The following is a 23,863-nucleotide window of genomic DNA, read 5'->3' as shown; positions in this document are numbered from 1 at the left end:
AAAACTTGTTTGTGCCCGTGACTGACAGGCAAGGCTCCGCCTTACTCCCCGCCCATTTAGCACTTCCTGACTGCCGAATGGCGGGCTCGCCTTGGTCTCAGCGCTGATTGGCTGGCAGCTCTACAGCTTGGCGCCTCGCCTTCCAGCACGGCTCATCTCCTGAGGGGGGCTCTGAGAGGACGTCCGGCCGGGGTGAACACCGCGGCAGTAGAGCACCGGAGACTGTGAAGAGCATGGGGAGCCTTTGTCGTGCAGCGTGAAACCCTTGTAAACCCTCGTAAATCCTCATCCCGAGACCTTCAAATTTTAGCCTGGGAGACCCGAAATCCCCTGACCCTGAGAAGCTCCAAATCCTCTCAGCCTCAAGAGACCCCAAATCCTGCCATCTTGCGGGACCTAAAATCCCCTCAGCATGAAACCCGCAAAGTACTTCAGGGACCCCAAATCCCTTCACCCAGAGGAACATCTCCTAATGCTTAAGACATTCTGAGCCTGAGGAGCCACAATTCCCCTCACACTATGGCACCCTAAATCCCTCAGCCTGAGGAACCCTAAATATCTCACCCACAGAGACCAAATTTCCCCAACCTCAGATAACCTAAATAGCCTGAAAACTCAACCCCTTCAGCTTCAAGGACCAAATAACCTGAGCGTCAAAGACCCTAAAACTCCTTAATGAGAGATCCAAATCTCCTTTACCTGAAATCCAGAATTTCCTCAACCTCAAAGATCCCAAATCCTTTCATCCCAAGGAATCCCAAATCCCCTTAACCTGATGAATCTCAAATCCTGTCAACTTGAGCACCCCAAATCTCTTCAACCTAAAAGACCCCAAATCTCATCCTGAAAAACCACAGATACTATCAGCCTGAGGCATACCAAAGCTCCTCAGTTTGAGATACCCCAAATTCCCTCAATCCGATAAACCCCAATTTCTTCAGTCTAAGACATTTCAAATCCCTTCAGCCTGAGGGACCCCAAATCTCAACCTGAGAGATAGTTTCCCCTTAAAGATGCAGACTGCTTTACTCCTGGATTTTTCTAGAATCCTCAGGTAGAGATCCCGAAATTCTGTCTATGAAAAATGTTCATTTTGCCTCCCTGAAACAGAACCCTGCTCCTCAGTCTGACCCAAGTCCCAGCAGTCAGGGGGTCTCAAGGTTTCCTTGGGACTCCTCTGGCTCTCACACCTCGGGACTCCCCTAAAACACCAGTAGCTACAACCCTCCAGCCACCTGTGCCACCCTTCTCCAAATGAGCCAAGCTGCAGGGGAACTAAAAGAACAAAACCCAGCTTATATTAGGTGGTAGCTCATGGCCAGTGGAGGCCTTCCCATCCCATCAGTACCCCCAGACCTCCCTGGGGTGCTTGAGACCTCACCAGGAACCCACATCTTTCTGCTCTGAACACCCCAGCCAGATGGAGAAGACAGAGCCTAGTTCTAGGTAGTGCTCAGGGCTGTTGCCTGCTCTCAGCACCTTCTCCTTCCACAGGAGCCTTTGGCCTAGGAGCTGGGAGACTCAGAGCCCTTCCCACACTTGGAATTGGAGCAAGGCCTTCTAGACAGTCCCAGCACCATGAGCCCTGAAAGGTCCCAAGAGGAGAGCCCAGAAGAAGACACAGAGAGAACAGAGCGGAAGCCCACGGTGAGAAGTCGGGGAGGCGAAGCCAGACTCCTGTCAGGAGCTGATCTCTGGAGTGCTGCAGACTCCTGGCCTGTACCCTTGGGTGACCCTGTCTGAATGTGCATGGAATGGGGGCAGCTGGTCCTGGGCAGGACATCAGGGAGAAAAGAACACTAGCATCAGCGACTGCTCTGTGTCAGCAGAGAGCAAGGAATGCTCAGCGTCTGCTCAGTTAAATGGTACACAATCTGGAGAAGGAGGGAAGGTCTTTATGTTTCACAGAGACTCCCAGAGGCCCCAGGCTATGCCCTATACACAGGGTAGAGGAAAAGGACCAGCTTGATGTGTACTAGTAAATCACTGATAGAATCTGTTACTTCCTCTAGGTCAAAGATGCCTTCAAAGACATTTCCATATACTTCACCAAGGAAGAATGGGCAGAGATGGGAGACTGGGAGAAAACTCGCTATAGGAATGTGAAAAGGAACTATAATGCACTGATTACTATAGGTAACAGGAAGTGCTGGGCACAGACCAGTCTGGGAGACATAAAACAGGTCTTTGGTCCCTATATTATTTTAGTTCTCTGGTGGTGGCATCTGCCCACAATTCCCTTTTGCATGGAGACAAATCTGGAGGGAAATTTTATTCTTTTGCATCAGTGCAGGACTGAGTGTGGATACCGACCATGCAGAGGTCACATCTTGACCTTTTTCAAGACTCTCCCAGCTCAGCAGACTAAGCAGCACTGGCTTTGTGGTGCCTTCCATTGCCACTGCCCTTTGTTCCTCCTCCCAGCTCTTCCGTTTTAGAACAAAATTTTTGATTCTTTTCAGGTCTCAGAGCCACTCGACCAGCTTTCATGTGTCACCGAAGGCAGGCCATCAAACTCCAGGTGGATGACACAGAAGATTCTGATGAAGAATGGACACCTAGACAGCAAGGTAAGAGGGAAGGGAAGGAGGAATTTTTTTTTTTTTTTTTTTTTTTTTTTTTGAGATGGAGTTTCGCTTTTATTGCCCAGGCTGGGGCGCAATGGTGTGATCTTGGCTCACTGCAACCTCCGCCTCCCAAGTTCAAGCGATTCTCCTGCCTCAGCCTCCCACGTAACTGGGATTACAGGCATGTGCCACCATGACCAGCTAATTTTTTGTAATTTTTGTTAATAGAGATGAGGTTTCTCCATGTTGGTCAAGCTGGTCTCGAACTCCCGACCTCAGGTGATCTACCCGTCTTGGCCTTCCAAAGTACTGGGATTACAGCTGTGAGCCACCATGCCTGGCCTATTTTTATTTATTTATTTATATATTTATTTATTTATTTATTTATTTATTTATTTATTTATTTTGAGACAGAGTCTTGCTCTGTCTCAGGTTGGAGTACAATGGTGCAATCTCGGCTCACTGCAACCCCTGCCTTCCGGGTTCAACAATTCTCCCACCTCAGCTTCTCAAGTAGCTGGGACTACAGATGTGCACCACCTTGCCCAGCTAATTTTTATATTTTTTGTAAAGATGGGGTTTCACCATGTTGGCCAGGCTGATCTTGAATTCCTGGCCTCAAGTGATCTGCCTGCCTTGTCCTCCCAAAGTGCTGGGATGATGATGATGATGATGATGATGGTTATTATTATTACAGACAAGGTCTCACTCTGTCACCCAGGCTGGAGTGCAGTGGTGCAATCATGACTCACTGCAGCCTCAAACTCCTGGGCTCAAGTGATCCTCCCACCTCAGCTTCCCAAAGTGCTGGGATTACAGGCATGAACCACAGTGCATAGACCCCAGGAAGATTTAGAAGTTACCTCTTGGCCAGGCACGGTGACTCACATCCATAATCCCAGTACTTTGGGAGGCCGAGGAGGGTATATCACTCGAGGTCTGGAGTTCGAGACAAGCCTGGCCAACATGGTGAAACTCCGTCTCTACTAAAAATACAAAAAAAAAAAAAAAAAATTAGCCGAGCGTGGTGATGGGTGCCTATAATCCCAGCTACTCAGGAGACTGAGGCTGGGGAATAGCTTGAACCCAGGAGGCAGAGGTGGTAGTGAGCCAAAATCATGCCACCACCACCCTCCAGCCTGGGCAACAGAATGAGAAGACTCGGTCTCAGGGGGAAAAATGTGACCTCCTGAAACCAGCCTGGGTTTAGGTCTCAGCTACATTTCAGAATTTAACAAAGGAAAAAGAGTTTTCCCTCAAAAACATAAATGTTCAACAAACAAGCAAAATGCAAGACAGTGTATACAGTAAGAGGTTATTCATATATCATTGTTGATTAGTTTTTGTTTTTGAGATAGAGTCTCGCTCTGTTGCCCAGGCTGGATTGCAGTGGCACAATCTCAGCTCACTGTAACCTCCACCTCTCAAGTTCAAACGATTCTCCTGACTCAGCCTCCCGAATAGCTGGGACTACAGGCACGTGCCACTATGCCGGGCTAATTTTTGTATTTTTGGTAGAGATGGGATTTTGCCATATTAGCCAGGCTAGTGGCAGACTCGCCTCGGTCTCCCAAAGTGCTGGAATTACAGTCGTGAATCACCACACCTGGCCTCATATAAAGTTTTAAAACCTGTAAACTATGTATAGTATTTATAGATATAATAATAAGTGGTAAATGCATAAAATCTAAATGTGAATAAGAATACCAAATTCAAACCATTTATTATCACAACAAAAGGAGGAAGGGCTGGCAGGTGGTTTCCCTGTGGTTTGGTTAGTTTTTTTGTTTGTTTTTATTTTTGTTTTTAAATTTTGAAATAAACATAAAAAGACCTGAAACAGTTGTGGCAGAATGTTGACATTGGACTGAATAGTGATGGATGTATGGGTTTTCCAGTACTATTCTCCATTGTTTTCTATATGTTTAAAATTTGTCATTCTTTTTTTTTAAAAAAATTGTTTTTGCTAAACATTGTTAATAAATCATAGATTAAAATGTGATTAAACTGTAAATCCACAAAAAATCCACAAAAAAATCTTTCTAACACCAATCTCATAATAGTTTAGTTATTGAATTAAATATCTTAGAAGAAGAAATAATATTAAGATACATCATTTATGTACATTTAATCATACTATATGATCCTCTTATACCAAAATGAATCTACTTCTTTGTCTCAATTCTGGAGTGGGTTTGAGAGAGCTGTTTAGTTTCACTGATCTTTCCCATATGTCACTGACCAGAGACAGCATCAGGTAAATAAAATAATGTGCCATAATTATAAAATGAAAGTGCGAAGCTCATTTTCTCTTCTACTTCTTGGTCAGGAGAGTTTAGAAGTAAAAAGAGTCAATCTGCCCAAACTAGAGAAAGCAACTTGGATTCAGTCTACAGTTTCCCCATCTATGAATTTTAGATTCCTTAGGACCTAAAAGTAGCATAAGAGGTATGAAAGGCCAGTGTTTGCTTTTCTGCAAATGCTTTGACATGAAAAGAATGTCTCTTTAGAGGGAATCTATCTCCTGTGGTTTATCACACATCTATACATCTTTATCTGAACTCAGTTAAAATCCCCAGCTTAAGTCAATTTATTTTCTATTGTGGCAAGAAATAAAATAACATATATTTACTTCTCTAACAATTTTTAAGTGTACAACTTTATTAATTATAAGCACATTGTTGTACAATAGAACCCTAGAACTTTTTATCTTGCATGACTAAAACTCTATACCCATTGAACAGTAACACCCTATTTCCTCCTCCCTCCAGTTCTTGGCAACTGCAATTCTGTTTCTATGAATTGGATTACTTTAGATACCTTATATACGCAGAATCAGCCATGAAATATTTTTCTTTTTGTGACTGGCTTATTTAATCACTTAGCATAACGTCCCCAAGATTCACCCATGTCATAGCATGTGACAAGATTTTCTTCTTTTTTCAGTCTGAATAATATTCCTCTCCATGTATATACCACATTTTTAAAATCCATTCATTCGTCAATGGGTATTAGGTTGCTTTACCTCTTGTCTATTGTGAATAACGCTGTAATAACTATCAGTGTGCAAATATCTCTTTGAGATCCGGTTTTTAATTCTTTTTACTATATTGTATAACCAGAAGTGGAATTTCTGGATCGTAAGGTAGTTCTGGTTTTAATTTTTTGTGGAAGTGCCATACTGTTTGTTACAGTGTCTGCATCATTTTACATTCCCACTACTATGGTTTGAATATGTGGAAGTTCACGTATTGGAAACTTAGTTGCCATCGTAACAGTATTAAGAGGTAGAGCCTTTAAGAGGTGCTTAGGCAATGATAGCTCCAACCTCATGAATGGATTAATGCGATTATCACAGGAGTGGGTTAGTTATTGCAGGAGTGGGTTCCTGATGAAAAGGATGAGTTGGGCCCTTCCCTGTCTTTCTCTCTGTCTCACATTGCACACTTACCCTTCCACCATGTCATGATGCAGCTTGAAGCCCCTTGCAAGATGCCAGGGGCTCTTCAACTTCCCAGCCTCCAGAACCACAAGCCAAATAATTCTTTTCCTTATAAATTACCCACTCTGGGCCAGACGTGGTGGCTCACGCCTGTAATCCTGGCATTTTGGTAGGCCAAGGCAGGTGGATCACAAGGTCAGGAATTCGAGATCAGCCTAGCCAGCTTGGTGAAACCCCATCTCTACTAAAAATACAAAATTAGCCAGGCGTGGTGGAGTACACTTATAATCCCAGCTACTCAGGAGGCTGAAGTACAAGAATCACTTGAACCCAGGAGGCAGAGGTTGCAGTGAGCCGAGATCGCACCACTGCACTCCAGCCTGGGCAACAGAATTGAGACTCTGTCTCAAAAACAACAACAACAACAAAGAAAAAACCACACAAATTACCTACTCTGTTACATTCTAGGAAAGCAGCAGAAAACAGACTAATCCACCCACCAACAATGAGCAAGTGTTCCAATTTCTCCACATTGTCGCCAGTACTTGCTATATTCTGTTTTTTTTGACAGAAGCTATCATAACAGAATAAGGTGATATCTCATTGTGGTTTTAATTTTCATTTCCCTGATGATTAGTGATGTTAAGCATATTTTCATATGCTTCTTGGCCATTTATGTATCTTCTTTTGAGAAATCTCTATTCAAGTTTTTTGCCCATTGTATTAGTCAGCCCAGGCTGCCACAAGAAAATACCATACACTGGGTGGCTTAAACAACAGAAATTTATTTTCTGACATTTCTGAAGCCTGGAAGTAAAAAATCAGAGTGCCAGCATGGTTCGGTTCCGGTGAGGGCTCTCTTCCTGACTTGTAGGCTGCCTCCAACTCACTGTGTATTTACATGAATTATTTGTGTGCCCACAGTAGGAAGGAGAAGGAATATCTTCCTCTTCATATAAAAGCAATACTATCCACTAGAAGATTTTTTTTTTTTTTTAGACAGCCTCACTCTGTTGCCCCAGACTGGAGTTCAGTGGTGCATTCTCAGCTCACTACAAACTCCACCTCCCGGGTTCAAGCAATTCTCCTGCCTCAGCCCCCGACATAGCTGGGACTACAGGGGCACACCAACTAATTTTTCTATTTTCAGTAGAGATATGGTTTTACCATGTTGACCAGGCTGGTCTCAAACTCCTGGCTTCAAATGATCCGCCCACCTCCTTGGCCTCCCAAAGTGCTGGGATTATAGGAATGAGCCACTGCGCCCGGCCAAAAGCACTAATGTCATCCTAAGGGTCCCACCCTCATGACATCACCTAGCCCTAATTACCTACCAGTGGCTCCATCTTTAAATACCATCATATTGAGGTATTAAATATGCTTCAGCATATGAATTTGGGGGAAACAAAATTCAGTCCATAGCACTCATTATTTAATTATTTGTTTTGTTGTTGTTGTACTATAGGAGTTCTTCATATATTCTGGATCTTAATTCTTTTTTTTTTTTTTTGAGACAGAGTTTTGCTCTTGTCGCCCAGGCTGGAGTGCAATGGTGTGATCTCAGCTTATTGCAACATCCACCTCCCAGGTTCCAGCGATCATTCTGCCTCAGCCTCCTGAATAGCTGGTATTACAGGCACACACCACCACGCCCAGCTAATTTTTTGTATTTTTAGTAGAGATGGGGTTTCACCACGTTGGCCAGTCTGGTCATGAACTCCTAACCTCAGATGATCCATCTGCCTTGGCCTCCCAAAGTGCTGGGATTACAGGCATGAGCCACAGCGCCTGGCCAGGATATTAACTCTTTATCTTCTTTTTTTGAGACAGAGGTCTCACTATGTTGCCCTGGCTGGTCTTGAACTCCTGAGTTTAAGTTATCCTCCCACCTCAGCCTCTGAATAGCTGAACTATAGTTACATGCCACTTCACTCAGCAACATTAACCCTTTATCAGATATGTGATTTGCATATATTTTCTTCCACTCTATAGGATGTCTTGCCACTCTGTTGAATGTTTTCTTTGTTACACAGAAGTTTTTAAGTTTGATGTAGTCCTACTTGTCTAATTTTGCTTTTATTACTTATGCTTTTGGTGTCATATACAAGAAGTTATTGTTCATTTCAATGTCATGAAGATTTTCCTCTGTTTTCTTCTTGAAGTTCTGTACTTATAGGTCTTACATTTTAAAGATAAAATAGTCTTTAATCTATTTTGAGTTAATTTTTATATGAGATATGTGGTAAGAGTCTGTCTTCTCTTTTGCACGTGTATATCCAATTTTCCCAACACCATTTCTTGCAGATTGTCCTTTCCTCCATTGTGTAGTCTTGGCATCCTTGCTGAAGGTCATCTGACCATATACACAAGGGTTTATTTCTGGCCTCTATTCTGTTCCATTGGTCTGTATGTCTGTCTTTATATCAGTACTATACTTTTCTGATTACTGTAGCTTTGTAATATGCTTTGAAATCAGGAAGTGTGAGGTCTTCAACTTTATTCTTCTTTTTCAAGATTGTTTTGGCTATTCTGCTTCTTTAGAGAGTCTGTATGAATTTTTGGATATTTTTCCATTTCTGAAAATAATGGCATTGGCATTTTGATAGAGATGACATTGAATCTGTAGATCATTTTGACAGTATGAACATGTTAACAATATTAAATCTTCAAATCCATGAACACAGGATGTCCTTCCATTTATTTGTGTCTCCTTAAACTTCTGTTGGCACCGTTTTGTAGTTTTCAGTGTTCAAGTTTTTTGCCTCCTTGGTTAAGTTTATTCGTAATTATTCTATTCTTTTTGATGCTATTGTGGTTGGGATTTTTTTCTTAATTTCCTTTGTGGATTGCTCATTGTTAGTAAATAGAAACACAACTGTTTGGGGTGTGGATTTTGTATGCTGAATTCAGGTATTACTTCTTCTTTTTTTTTCTTTTTGAGACAGAGTCTGGCTCTGTCACCCAGGCTGGAGTGCAGCCGCGTGATATCGGCTCACTGCAAGCTCCACTTCCCAGGTTCACGCCATTCTCCTGCCTCGGCTTCCCGAGTAGCTGGGATTACAGGTGCCTGCCACCACGCCCAGCTAATTGTTTACAATTTTAGTAGAGATGGAGTTTCAGCATGTTAGCCAGGATAGTCTCCATCTCCTGACCTCGTGATCTGCCCACCTCGGCCTCCCTAAGTGCTGGGATTACAGGCGTGAGCCACCGTGCCCGGCCCGAATTCATGTATTACTTCTAACTATTTTTTGGTAAAAATCTTTACAGTTTCATTTCTTTGTTTTTTTTTTTTTTTTTAGATGGAGCCTCGCTCCGTCTTCTCCCAGATTCAAGTGATTCTCCTGCCTCAGTCTCCTGAGTAGCTGGGACTACAGGTGCCCGTCACCACGCCTGTAATCCCAGCACTTTTGGAGACTGAGGTGCGTGGATCACGATGTCAGGAGATCAAGACCATCCTGGCTAATAGGGTGAAACCCCGTCTCTACTAAAAATATAAAAAATTAGCCGGGCATGGTGGCAGGTGCCTGTAGTACCAGCTACTCGGGAGGCTAAGGCAGGAGAATGGCGTGAACCCAGGAGACGGAGCTTGCACCGAGATTCCACCACCGCACTCCAGCTGGGTGACAAAGCAAGACTTCATCTCAAAAAAAAAAAAAAAAAAAAAAGAGGACTTTTCTTATATGACCTTTTTTTATGTTGAGATGATTTCCTTCTATTCCTAGCTTGTTCAGTGTGTTTGTCATGAAAGGTCAGTCAATTTACATTTTAAAAATTAATGTAATAGATACCTTATTAGGTATACCTTAATAGGAGGAAACAAACAGGAAGTTTTGTCTATTTTTTTAAATGTTAAGAAAATTAGCAATGCCTCTAATAGAAGCATACGCCTTAATGATACTTCAGAAAACATTTCCAAATCGCCTTTGGATAATACTTGGAATCATCACTCTCTGATTCAGAATTCTCTGTCTCTACTGAGAAACTCCAGAGTTAGGCCAGACATGGTGGCTCACACCTGTAATCTCAGCACTTTGGGAGGATGAGGCAGGTGGATTACCTGAGGTCAGGAGGTCAAGACCAGCATCTCCAACATGGAGAAACCCTGTCTCTACTAAAAATACAAAAATTAGCTGGGTGTGGTGGCACACACCTGTAGTTCCCAACAACTCGCAAGGCTGAGGCAGGAGAATCTCTTGAATCCAGGAGACGGAGGTTGCAGTGAGTGGAGATTGTGCCACTGCACTCCAGCCTGGGCGACAGAGAGAGACTCCATCTCAAAAAGAAAAAAAAGTAATAAAAGAGAGTATCTCTAGAGTTTGGAAACATTTACCAACCAAACCACTGATTTCTCATCACCTTTTAGTTAAACCTCCTTGGATGGCCGTAAGAGTGGAACAGAGTAAACACCAGAAGGTAAGTATTTCCCAAATCCTGTTAACAAGAAACCTTCCTCATAGATCCAAACGCAGGTAAAAGAAGGAGAATGTACAGACTATCATAGGGACTATTACCTTCCTTTCCTGATCTCTTTAGCACAGTGTCTGACATCATCATTATTTTAAGAGTTAAGAAGAACAGCAACAACAATCGCTACCATGGTGTTATTTTCTCAGTATTTTCAGACTTTATTTTAAGCATTTTAAGTGAATAAACTTTACATAAAGTTCCTATTCAACTTACATATAGTACCTATTAAGTAGATGCTATAACTATAGCCATTTTACAGATGAGAAAACTGAGGTAAAAAATGTTCAATTATATCGCTGGGATCACATTCAGTGTTGGTGCAGTCTAATCCAAAACTCTTTCTCTAAAGCACTTATAAGATCATTAAAAGTTTAATAGTTTTATAAAATTTATGCTGTGTTACCCATATGTCTTACATAATTCATCTAACTGACTTTTGAACCTCAGTTTTCCTCTGTTATGGTAAAGTGAGATTTGCACTAAAACACTCTGATTAAGGGAAGCTTCCAAGCAAATAGACCATTCACATTGTGGATGGTCCCAGAAGGAGATAGGGTCCTTACCCTCATAAGGGACCCATTCTGATCAGAGGAAGCAGCTTCCAGCCCTGAGGAGTTTCAGGTTTGAAGACTGAGAAACAACAAATAAGAAAATGGTTTAGGACTTCATATAGGTTACACCCTATTAAGTAAAAATAATATTCTTCTGGAATTGATGTCAAATGCTCATTCCTGTAGAAGGCAGTAACAACTCCTTCCTCTGGGCTCCAGTTAGGAAACTGTCATGTTGTCTGGAATTATTCGTTTAGCCTGCCTGCTGCCTCTTCATTGTGAGCTCTTTAGGAGTCTAGTCCATATCTGATTTTTCTCAGAACTCCCAAGCCCAGCTCAGGGCCTCTGAGAGCCTCCTTAGTGTTTTCTGAATGACTGATTCCAAGTTTATGAATTAAACTATAAGTAACAGGGTCAAGGAGTGCTAAAAATATCTTAGAGTTAGATTTCAACTGTAGAGATGATATCAAGACTATGAGATAATTTTTGTTTGTTATTTTTCTGGGTTGGTGGGGTGGGTGATTTGAGACAGGGTCTGGCTCTTTCGCCCAGGCTGGAGTGCAATGACTCAAGCTCGGCTTACTGCAGCCTCCGTCTCCTAGGTTAGTGCGATCCTCCTGTCTTAGCCTCCTGAGTAGCTGGGACCACAGGTATGCACCACCATGCCTGGTTAATTTTTATGTTTTTTGTAGAGATGGGGTTTTGTCATGTAGCTCAGGCTGGTCTAGAACTACTGGGCTCAAGCCATCTTCCCACTTCGGCTTTCCAAAGTGCTGGGATTACAGATGGGAACCACCCCCTGTCTGTGAGAAAAAAAATATTTTTTTCCTTTCTTTTCTTTTTCCTTTCCTTTCCTTTCCTTTCCTTTCCTTTCCTTTCCTTTCCTTTCCTTTCCTTTCCTTTCCTTTCCTTTCCTTTCCTTTCCTTTCCTTCCCTTTCCTTTCCTTTCCTTTCCTTTTTTTTTTTTTGAGACAGAGTTTCACTCTTGTCACCCAGGCTGGAGTGCAGTGGCACGATCTCAGCTCACTGCAACCTCCACCTCCTGGGTTCAAGTTGTTCTCCTGCCTCAGCCTTCCAAGTACCTGGGATTACAGGCACTCGCCACCACACCTGACTAGTTTTTTGTATTTTTTGTAGAGACGGGGTTGGCCAGACTGGTCTCAAACTCCTGACCTCAGGTGAACTGCCTGCCTTGGCCTCCCAAAGTGCTGGAATTACAGGTGTTAGCCACTGCGCCTGGTGAGAAAAATCATTAATCTCATATTCATACCGTATTAAGTAGCTCAAAGAACACTTTGGTGAGCATTATTATCTTTCTTTTTTTTTTTTTTTTTTTTTTTTTTTTTTTTTTGAGACGGAGTCTGGCTCTGTCACCCAGGCTGGAGTGCAGTGGCCGGATCTCAGCTCACTGCAAGCTCCGCCTCCCGGGTTTACGCCATTCTCCTGCCTCAGCCTCCCGAGTAGCTGGGACTACAGGCGCCTGCCACCTCGCCCGGCTAGTTTTTTGTATTTTTTAGTAGAGACGGGGTTTCACCGTGTTAGCCAGGATGGTCTCGATCTCCTGACCTCGTGATCCGCCCGTCTCGGCCTCCCAAAGTGCTGGGATTACAGGCTTGAGCCACCGCGCCCGGCGCATTATTATCTTTCATGTTCACTATAATATTGAGAATTAGCACCAGGGGCAGTGGCTAACACCTGTAATCCCAGCACTTTGAGAGGTGGAGGTGGGCAGATCACCTGAGGTCAGGAGTTCAAGAGCAGCCTGGCCAACATGGTGAAATCCCATCTCTACTAAAACTACAATAATCAGCTGGGCATGGTAGTGGACACCTGTAATCCCAACTACTCGGGAGGCTGAAGGAGGGGAATAGCTTGAACCTGGGAGGTGGAGGCTGCAGTGAGCTGAGATGGTGCCACTGCACTCTAGCTTAGGCAACAGAGTGAGACTCCCTCCCTCTCAAAAAAATAAAAATAAAATAAAGAATTAGCATGGGCTGGGTGCGGGGGCTCATGACTATAATCCCAGCACTTTGGGAGGCTGAGGTGGGTAGATCACTTGAGGTGAGGAGTTCAAGACCATCCTGGTCATTCTAGTGAAACCCCATCTCTAATAAATATACAAAAATTAGCTGGGTATGGTGAGACATACCTGTAATCCTAGCTTCTCAGGATACTGAGGTAGGAGAATCTCTACGTTGGAGGTGGAGGCTGCAGTGAGCTGATATCATGCCACTGCACTCCAGCCTGGGCAACAGAGTGAGACTCCTTCAAAAAAAAAAAAAAAAAAAAAGAGAATTAGCTAACAATACACCCTTATTCAAGCAGACAAGCAGAATTAGCAGAATTGGTACAGGAACTAACTAATCTAATTCCAAAGTCAAATATTCTTTCCAGGATATGGCAACATGCAACTTTGACATCGCTTTCTTAGTTGTCTAGATATATTTTTGCCAATCATCTCTTTGCTCTGTTCCCAACCGTACTGCTTTATTACCTCATTTTCCGGATGTGCTTTGTCCCTCTGTGCTTTTCTACATTTCCCCTTCCATCAACAGTCTACTATTTTATGGAAGATTCCCTCCTTCTCTCTGTAAGCTCTTACCTGCTTCTTTTTTTTTTTTTTTTGAGACGGAGTCTCGCTCAGTCACCCAGGCTGGCGTGCAGTGGCGCGATCTCGGCTCACTGCAAGCTCCGCCTCTTGGGTTCACGCCATTCTCCTGCCTCAGCCTCCCGAGTAGCTGGGACTACAGGCACCCGCCACCACGCCCAGCTAATTTTTTGCATTTTTAGTAGAGACGGGGTTTTACCATGTTAGCGAGGATGGTCTCGATCTCCTGACCTCGTGATTCGCCCACCTCAGCCTTCCAAAGTGCTGGGATTACAGATGTGAGCCACCACGCCCGGCCTTACCTGCTTCTTTCACAGATCTTGTTGATTCTCCAGCTAGTCTTCCAAGTATTCTTCCTCCTTCCCTTTAACTTACATAGAACATTTTAAAGAAAGTTGAAAGAAAGAGCCTTAAGATATGGGTTAGAGTCCCAGATTCGCTACTCACTTAGACCTTCTTTTTTCTCTCCAGTATTTAGACACTCTAGATATTTCCAAGGTTTGAACATTAACTAGAGTCATGCATATGAAAACATGTTGCAAGCCATAAAGAACTAAAGAAATGCAAGTTGTCTTTTAATATGTGACTCTCACATTAAAGGGAATGCCCAAGGCATCATTCAATAATGAATCTAGTTTGAAAGAAGTGTCAGGAATGGCAAATTTACTGAATACAAGTGGCTCAGAGCAGGCTCAGAAACCAGTGTCCCCTCCTGGAGAAGCAAGGACCTCTGGACAGCACTCTAGACTAAAACTGGGTAAGAAAAAATATTTGGGGGGACTTTAGTCTCTCTATGTCCTCTAGAAAGGTTGATGAGTATGGTCTACCTATGTGGGGTGGACTTTGCATAGGCCTGGGCTTAAGCTGGACTCAACTGTGAGACCAGAAGGTAGATGCAGTATTTTGTTAAAATTATGTATTTATTTGTTCACTGAGACACAGTCTCTCTCTGTTACCCAGGCTGGAGTGCAGTGGCGCGATCTCGATTCACTGCAACCTCTGCCTCCATGAAAATAGCCATTTTCTTGCCTCAGTTACCTGAGTAGCTGGAATTATAGGCATGCGCCACTGTGACCAGCTGATTTTTGTATTTTTAGTAGAGACAGGATTTTACCATGTTGACCAGACTGGTTTTAAACTCCTGGCCTCAAGTGATCTGCTCACTTCAGCCTCCCAAAATGCTGGGATTACAGGCTTGAGCTACCATGCCCAGCCTTGGATACAGTATTGAATAGCACGGAAGAACATTAACTTTGAAGTCACTCACTTGGGTTATAATCCACAGAGAAGCATTGGGGCCTTGGGCAAATCTTATAAATTCTCTGAGCTCCTGAATGGTAATCTGTAAAATGAGACCAAGTATATATAGACCAAGAACATTGTTTGAAAGCATTAAATTAAATATAAATGAACTGATACATGCAAGGTGTCCAATAAACACCTCTCTGATAATAGATATTCTTTTCTGTGTTTCTACATTTCCTCTTCCATCACATGTCTACTAGTTTATAGAAGATCCCCTATAGAGAACATACTTTCTTAGTGTTGTATGTCCAGGCCTTTGTTCAATGCCTAAGATGTAATGTGCCCTCAAGAAATATTTTCTGAATGAATAAATGCATGAATAAACCATTTTGTAAGCAGAAAGGTTGGGAGGTTAATGGGATAATAAGAATAGCCAGAAACTAAAATTGAATAGGCATTTGGAGTCAGTGTGGGTGTGGGGCCTGAGTCTCTCTGAAGCCGTGAAGAGGGGGAGACTAGAGTATGTAGAAAGGTAGATGCTAATTTGATGGTAGGAGATTTCACATTTTCTTATGAAACAAGGATGGACACCCCAGACTCCCAATTTTACCCATCTACTCTTCTCCAACCTAGAACTCAGGAGGAAGGAGACTGAAGGAAAGATGTATAGTCTGCGAGAAAGAAAGGGTCATGCATACAAAGAGGTCAGCGAGCCGCAGGATGATGACTACCTCTGTAAGTGACCCTTTTGGCCACTCACACAGCTTGCTGTTACGTCCTGGTAAAATAATTTCATCATTTGACCCACAAATCATTCCCTTTCTCTAATGAATTAGAGTACAGGATTGGGGCTGAATGATGTGAGTGCCAAGCTCTTTTTGAAGCTCTTATATCAAGGAACATGCATTACAACTTTCCTAATCTCTGCTTCCTCACTTCCAGATTGTGAGATGTGTCAGAACTTCTTCATTGACAGCTGTGCTGCTCATGGGCCCCCTACATTTATAAAGGACAGTGCAGTGGAAAAGGGGCATCCTAACCGTTCAGCCCTAAGTCTGCCCCCGGGGCTGAGAATTGGGCCATCAGGCATCCCTCAGGCCGGGCTTGGAGTATGGAATGAGGCATCTGATCTGCCGCTGGGTCTGCACTTTGGCCCCTATGAGGGCCGAATTACACAGGACGAAGAGGCAGCCAACAATGGATACTCTTGGCTGGTAAGAAGAGCCTACCGTTTCCCCTGTTCTGTCTTCCCACATCCCTTCTGTGCCTTTGGTGGGACATCACCTTCTACATGTTAGGGTATAGGTAGGGATAACATGGTTAGCTCTGTGTACTCAAGGGTTTTTGCAGGAACATGGAATTCTTGTTTAGAAATCAAAGGGTATGTGGGAGCAGAGTGGTACAAAGACAAAGAAATGCATCCTCCCTTGTGGAGCTTCTGCTCTGATTGGACAAACCAACTCAGATGTGTAGATGATACCATGTGGTCTCAATTGGCAGTTGAATTTATGTATGCCCAAAGGCCATAGATGACAGTGGAGTAAAATAATTCTTCTGATTTTTACCCTTTAAAAAGCCTTTACCTTATTTTTCTGAAACTCAGATCACCAAGGGGAGAAACTGCTATGAGTATGTGGATGGAAAAGATAAATCCTGGGCCAACTGGATGAGGTAAGGCCAGTAGCTCTGTGAGTTTCAGATAGAACCTTCATTTCTCACAAACCTGGATTTCCTTCCTTCTCATCATGCCTCCCTCAATGATTTTCACATCCCCTACTTCTATTTTTCTCCATACAATGCTGTTTTATACCATCAACATTTACAAATAAAAATTAAAAATATAGATATTATGATTTACTGGTATCAAAACATAAATATGTATGCTAGACAAAATTGAGGCACCAAGATAAACCTTGAGAAGTCTAGATTCACGGGGGACACTGAATTCATGCTTTAGTTTATGTAATCCACGTTTATTAAGCACTTAGTATGTTCCAGGTTAGGAAGCAACGTTCACTACTTGAACAGAAGAGAGCTGCAGGATGACCCAGACCCTTTCCACAATGGGCTCTCGTTCTATCAGAGAATAGAAAAATGAATCAACTATTACTGTTCTATGTTATTGGGCCAAGAGAAAGAGACTTCTAAGTTTCTCTTGGAATCTGGGGAAGTCAGGTGAATGGTACCTGAGTGAACTATAGGGTGATTAGAGGAAGGCTTGTCAAAGAAAGATGGACTTGGGCTGAGTGTAGAATGATGTGCACTAATCTAGAAGCAGACTACATAAGAAATATACCAAGCACCAAGTTCTGTGATATCAAACAGAATTAATTTAGAGTTTAGAGAAGCTAGAGGTCAATGTGTTTTATGGCCAATCAAGGTGGAGGTAAGTCTGGAGTTGGGCTTTGAAAAAATGGTTGATTAGGCATGGCAGGGAAGCATTCTAGGCAGGATGAGCACTGTAGTCAGAAGTGCAAGTTCATATGACATTGTGAAAGAGATTTAGGAATGAGCAGAAGGTTACCGGAGGAGTGGTGGGGTTGTGGTCAGCACTAGACCATGCAGGCCTTCACCAGCAGGTGATGGGCCAGACCTGGATCTGACAGATACTGGGAACTCACTGCCTCTTTTCTTTCCCTTTGCCTGCCTTGACCCCAGGTATGTGAACTGTGCCCGGGATGATGAAGAGCAGAACCTGGTGGCCTTCCAGTACCACAGGCAGATCTTCTATAGAACCTGCCGAGTCATTAGGCCAGGCTGTGAACTGCTGGTCTGGTATGGGGATGAGTATGGCCAGGAACTGGGCATCAAATGGGGCAGCAAGTGGAAGAAAGAGCTCATGGCAGGGAGAGGTAGGCATCACTGTTACTCTTTTAAAAGGACAGGAAAGAAACAATTAACCTAGAGAGTTTTCATGTTTTAACTCTTGGGAAGAGTAAAATGCTGTCTAAAGTCAGTAAGATTTCAAATCAGTGGCTTCCAAAATTAAAGATTCATGTTATATACCTTTGCCTCTATGGAACAATTTTTATATTTTTAAATCTTTGTTCCGATTTTATATTCTAAGTACTTCATGCACAAAGTATATAACAGCATAGAGTGCTGAAAGACTTAAAGACAAAAATCAAGTTCTCAAACACCTACCAGTTCTCCTAACAAGGTAGTTTCTTCTGGCATTTCCTTAATATTTCTTAATGATATGCATGTGTTGTTATTCATTCATTCATTATCTCAATTAGCTGTCATGTGAACTCCTACTCAGTGCCATACGATGTTGCAGGAAGTATAAATACACATTGATCCAGACAATCAGAAAAACTGCTCGTGAACAGATGACATGTGAATTAGGTAGCCATATGATTACATACAGACATATGTGTAATATCAGACAGTGATTAGTGCTTTGAAGAAAATGAATCCAGAAAGAATACCTGGGGATCAGTGTGAGGTGAGAGTAGAGTGTTGCAGGAGATTGTCAGGGAAGGTTTCTCTTAGGAGACAGCATTTGAGAAGTGCAAGTGCCTGTGGGCCAAGGGTTCCAGGCACAGGGCACAGCTAGTGCAATGGTCCTAAGGCCAGAAAGAGTTCAGCTTTGGTTCATTTTTGGAAAATAGGCTGCAGTGGGTCATCTGCTCAGAGCTGCTTCAGTTTCCAGGTGAGAGAGAATGGTGGGCAGGATGAAGGTGGGGAGCATGGAGGTAAGCCTGAGTAGGGATATATTTTGAAACAAGACTTCCTATTGTATTTGAAATGGGCTCAGACTGAATGAAATATCTCAAACATGAATACTTGATGTGCAGCCTGAGAAAGAGCAAATCCTCATTTTATGATTTGTGGAATCTGAAACAGAAGCAATCCATGCACCTAGTTGGGGCAGCAGGACCCAGAGTCCTTTAGTCAGTGGGACCTGGACAACTCTGTGTTGGCCAACCTGAATCTCACTTCCTGATGGAGAACCAGGCACATAACAGTCCTCAATCAAATATGTCCTTTTGAATGAGGAGACGCAAATTCAGATTTGCTCACACAGCTTCTCTTTAACTACATTTGTGAATCTCCAGGCTGGGTGCTCCTAATAGATCCTTTTTCCCTCTTAGGAAGTCACTAAGGACAATCTCACCTAAGTCATCAAGAGTGTTATTTCTCAGTAGAATAAAATAGCTGAAGACCTCGTGTTAGCAAAAGTGCCCAGGGACCAAGGAGGGAGGATGTGGCAGAGGGTGATCAGGGAAGGCTTTATAGGACTTGGAAGATACCTGCAATGTGGGGGAAAGGTCGCTGCAGTTCCATCTATGTAAGGAATGACACTGCCCCTGATGCTGTTTGAGGTTACCTAGTCTGGCTGATATATAGAAAAGGCTCAAGATGTAGGATTTCTGGATTTTTTTTTTTTTTTAAGATGTAGTGAATAAAAGTGGAATGGAAAATGGACTGTAAAGGTCCATCCAGCACTTGGTGGGAGACAGCTTGCATTGTTAACATATGAAGAATGCTTGGTTCTTCATTTGATCTTCATACCTTCATATGTGGTAAGGCCTGAACAAAACATCTACCCTGACCAAAAACTTCCTCTTTCAGAACCAAAGCCAGAGATCCATCCATGTCCCTCATGCTGTCTGGCCTTTTCAAGTCAGAAATTTCTCAGTCACCACGTGGAACGCAATCACTCCACTCAGAACTTCCGAGGACCATCTGCAAGAAGACTCCTCCAACCAGAGAATCTCTGCTCAGGGGATCAGAATCAGGAGCAGCAATATTCTGATCCACGCAGCTGTAATGACAAAACCAAAGGTCAAGAGATCAAAGAAAGGTCCAAACTCTTGAATAAAAGGACATGGCAGAAGGAGATTTCAAGGGCCTTTTCTAGCCCACCCAAAGGACAAATGGGGAGCTCTAGAGTGGGAGAAAGAATGATGAAAGAAGAGTACAGAACAGGCCAGAAAGTGAATCCAGAGAACACAGGCAAATTATTTGTGGGAGTAGGAATCTCAAGAATTGCAAAAGTCAAGTATGGAGAGTGTGGGCAAGGTTTCAGTGATAAATCAGATGTTATTATACACCAGAGGACACACACAGGGGAGAAGCCCTACCTCTGCAGGGAGTGTGGGCGGGGCTTTAGCCGGAAGTCAAACCTCCTCTGTCACCAGAGGACACACACAGGGGAGAAGCCCTACCTCTGCAGGGAGTGTGGGCGGGGCTTTAGCAATAATTCAGGCCTCCGCTATCACCAGAGGACACACACAGGGGAGAAGCCCTACCTCTGCAGGGAGTGTGGCCGGGGCTTTAGCCAGAAGTCAGATGTCCTCAGTCACCAGAGAACACACACAGGGGAGAAGCCCTACGTCTGCGGGGAGTGTGGGCGGGGCTTTAGCAATAATTCAGGCCTCCGCCGTCACCAGAGAACACACACAGGGGAGAAGCCCTACCTCTGCAGGGAGTGTGGGCGGGGCTTTAGCGATAATTCAGGCCTCCGCCATCACCAGAGGACACACACAGGGGAGAAGCCCTACGTCTGCAGGGAGTGTGGGCGGGGCTTTAGCAGTAATTCAGGCCTCCGCTATCACCAGAGGACACACACAGGGGAGAAGCCCTACCTCTGCAGGGAGTGTGGGCGGGGCTTTAGCGATAATTCAAGCCTCCACCGTCATCAGAGGACACACACAGGGGAGAAGCCCTACCTCTGCAGGGAGTGTGGGTGGGGCTTTAGCCAGAAGTCAGACGTCCTCAGTCACCAGAGAACACACACAGGGGAGAAGCCCTACGTCTGCGGGGAGTGTGGGCGGGGCTTTAGCAATAATTCAGGCCTCCGCTATCACCAGAGGACACACACAGGGGAGAAGCCCTACCTCTGCAGGGAGTGTGGCCGGGGCTTTAGCCAGAAAGCAAACCTCCTCAGTCACCGGAGGACACACACAGGGGAGAAGCCCTACCTCTGCAGGGAGTGTGGCCGGGGCTTTAGCCAGAAAGCAAACCTCCTCAGTCACCAGAGAACACACACAGGGGAGAAGCCCTAGTCTGCAGGAAGGATGAGTGAGTCATTAGTAATAAAACCTCATTTCCATAGTCACAAGAAGACAAATGTAGACACCACACACTTGCCCACCCCAGCTCTGAGGTGGCTTCAGCGGAAGTCTGCTGACCCCTTACATTCCCCGAGAGTGTAAAGAGATAGGAAATAACTAATTAAGCAAATCCACCACTTTCATGACTAGAGATGAGGAAGAACGGGGGATAGTTCTGTAAGTGTTCAGGGGACGTCAACATATGTGGTTCTTTCCCACACCGATCCCCTCCATTTTTTGTTTTTTGCCTCCTGTTCTAATAAAGTTTGTCTCCATATAAATCTGAACCCCAAGTGTGTACCTCATTCTTCCCTTATCACTGAAGGCAAGAAGAGTCCAGAAGGTCCACAGAGAACTCATATGTTCAGCTCAAGTCTCCACAGGAATTCAACTCCCAGAAAGACATAAACTTGGAGTCCACCTGTTTAATTATTGGAGAATCGATTCCCAAGTCCAGGAAGAGAAATGTAAGATTTTAGAGAGTCGCGGCAGGAAAGGAAGTTCCTTGGTCTCCTGAGCAGTGTGGCCTCTTCTCTTAATGGACCCCTCCACTCTACTGCCATATTCCCCCTTGGCTCCTCCTGTCTCCTCTCCTGATTTCCTCAAATCTCTGTAGCCCCAGAGGTGAAAGCCAGACAAGAACAAGCGTGTGTGTATATATGTGTTCACGTGTCCTATGTGTGTTAAGCCTGCGTGCATGGGCGTGGGGGTATGTGCCCTTCGTGTATGTATCTGTGAGAGTGTGGGGGGTTTCAAGGGTGTGTTAGAAATAACGCTCAAATTCCTAAGGAAATTGAAGACTCGAACAAAAGATTCTTAGCAAAGCAATTTTACTTCTGTGAAGAGGGGTGCCTCCTTGGCCAGTCGCCATGAGAGCACACCTGAACAAAGGGACACGAAACCCTTTATTTCTGACACAAGTCCTACCCCTGTACCTTCTTCCATTGGCTGGGGTTGGGTCGTACAATCTAAACTAATCCCGGTTGTCTAAACTAATCCCGGTTGTCTAAACGTTTGATTTTTTTAGATAAGGTGGGAAAGTTAAAAAAAAAAAAAAAAAAAAAAAGGAGAGGAAGGGTAAGGGGTGTCTGTAATGATCTAGGAAGTTAGTCCTCTTTCCAAATAAGGAAAGGATTGTGAGTTGGTACTGATAACGCCTAGTACTGTAGCGTGCCTGGGCATCTAACAAAGGCAAAAAGGAAAGGAGAAAATGGAGAAAAGTGGGGTACTATGAATTAAAGGATAAAAGATTAATCAGGTTATTTGAAGAGAAACCTCATCATGTCCCACAGGTGTGTGTGCATGTGTGTGTATCTGCACACGTATGTGCATGTACTTGTGTGTGCCTGTGTGTGTCCACTTGAGGTCACCAATCAGAGAAGGATTGCCCCTGTTTCCTCCAGGGGAATCCTAGATCCTCACTCTCCTTCTACAGAGAAACAAAAATGAAAACAAACACCTTGTTCTTTTTTTAAAAAAAGATTATGAAAATAAATAACGGGATAGATTTTTTTTTTTTTAATTAAGATCCACACTCTCTGTCAAGACCCAGCCAAGCTCGAGGAGGGCAGACAGACCATCCCTGCAGGCCTAGGAAGAAGAATTCCTGTCCTCCTGGAAGGGCTTAGGTATCAAGCCTCCCTCTACCTCCCAGCAGACACACGACTGAAATGTGCTGAAGTTTCCCTCAGAATAAAGTTGAACAGGGGTGGTGCGGAGAAGGAAGTGTCCCAGCTGCATGGGCCATCAGCTTTGCTGCCGAGAACAAGCTCAGCCTTTGATCCTGAATCTGATTCTTGAAGTGAGAGCAGGGCTCTCAGACCAAAATGTACCCAGGGCACGCAGAGTCTAGAGGAGAAATGGAGTGCTTAAGATCGAGTCAGTTCCCCTCTTTGAACAGTCGAAGTCCCTTTTCTCATTCAGGTAAAGCCAGGAGAATCTCAGTTGGGACTTGGCAGTAGAAGGCATCTGCTAGATGATACTAGCCATCAGGCATTTAATGAGGGGAAATTTCTATGAAAATAAACAAAAACAAAGGCTAATAGTTGGAAACCCAATTTCTGAGTCCACAGGGCAGCCAGTGGAGAGGATTTCTAGATACCTTTAAACAATTGCCCCCAGGCATAGGTGTGGAGAGCATGATTGAAGCCCCACACTTATGTCGCTCTGGGTCTGATAAAATTTGCACACCTCACATAGCTCAGACTGCTCTGAGCTATTTTTCTTTTCTTTTCTTCTTTTACAATCGAGAACATGTAAAGGATTGTCCTACATATCAACCAGTTCAGAGACATTTCAAGTAAAGCAGCTTCAGATCTATATATAACTGTCATTATAGTTAGTGTTTTCTATTCCACTGCAGTGATCTAAGCCATGACTATGTAGCCTGACCAAATCGAGGGCCGGGCTGCTTGTTCTCATGGCCCAATAACGAGATACAGATGAACTGGGACAGAAGAGAATCTTTATTTTTGTAACCGATTACAGGGAGAAGACACACAGCTAACATTCTGAATGAGGAAAAGCTTAAAAGCCTTTCCTTTGAGAAAAGAAGTAAGATTAGGATGTCTAATATCACAACTGTTATTCAGTGCGTTACTGAAAGTTTTAGACAAAGCAATTAGGCAATATAAATAAATAAATGGCATACATATTGAAAAATAAGAAGTCAAATTATTTCTATTTGCAGATGATATAATCTTATATGCATAGAAAAGTCTAAGACTCTACCAAAAAACAACAACAAAAAAAAACAAACCTCTTAAAACTTAGAAATAAATTCAGTAAAATTGCAGGATATAATATCAGTATACACAAATCATCAGTACTCCTACATTCCAATAACAAACTACCTGAAAAATAAATCAAAAAAGTGATCTCATTTATAGTAGTTATGAAAAAAATATTTAGGAGTAAATTGA

General features: G+C 43.5%; 1 protein-coding gene across 1 annotated transcript; it reads left to right on the top strand.

Annotated features, from left to right (window-relative positions):
* Nucleotides 1–129: 129 nt before the first annotated feature.
* LOC105472974 (PR/SET domain 9) lies at nt 130–21,219 on the top strand. The gene is made up of 11 exons (XM_011726557.3): nt 130–267; nt 1,495–1,647; nt 2,013–2,136; nt 2,463–2,570; nt 10,373–10,422; nt 14,236–14,392; nt 15,514–15,615; nt 15,823–16,094; nt 16,484–16,551; nt 17,539–17,732; nt 19,459–21,219. Exons 2-11 carry the CDS (start codon nt 1,579–1,581, stop codon nt 20,892–20,894), a joined length of 2,580 nt encoding a protein of 859 aa, XP_011724859.3. The 5' UTR covers nt 130–267; nt 1,495–1,578; the 3' UTR covers nt 20,895–21,219.
* The last annotated feature ends 2,644 nt before the right edge of the window (nt 21,220–23,863 follow it).

The sequence above is a fragment of the Macaca nemestrina genome, chromosome 6, assembly GCF_043159975.1.
Source record: "Macaca nemestrina isolate mMacNem1 chromosome 6, mMacNem.hap1, whole genome shotgun sequence".
NCBI classification, from domain to species: Eukaryota; Metazoa; Chordata; class Mammalia; order Primates; family Cercopithecidae; genus Macaca; species Macaca nemestrina.
The sequence above is the reverse complement of the archived record's forward strand: the minus strand, read 5'-3'. Positions and strand labels throughout refer to the sequence as shown.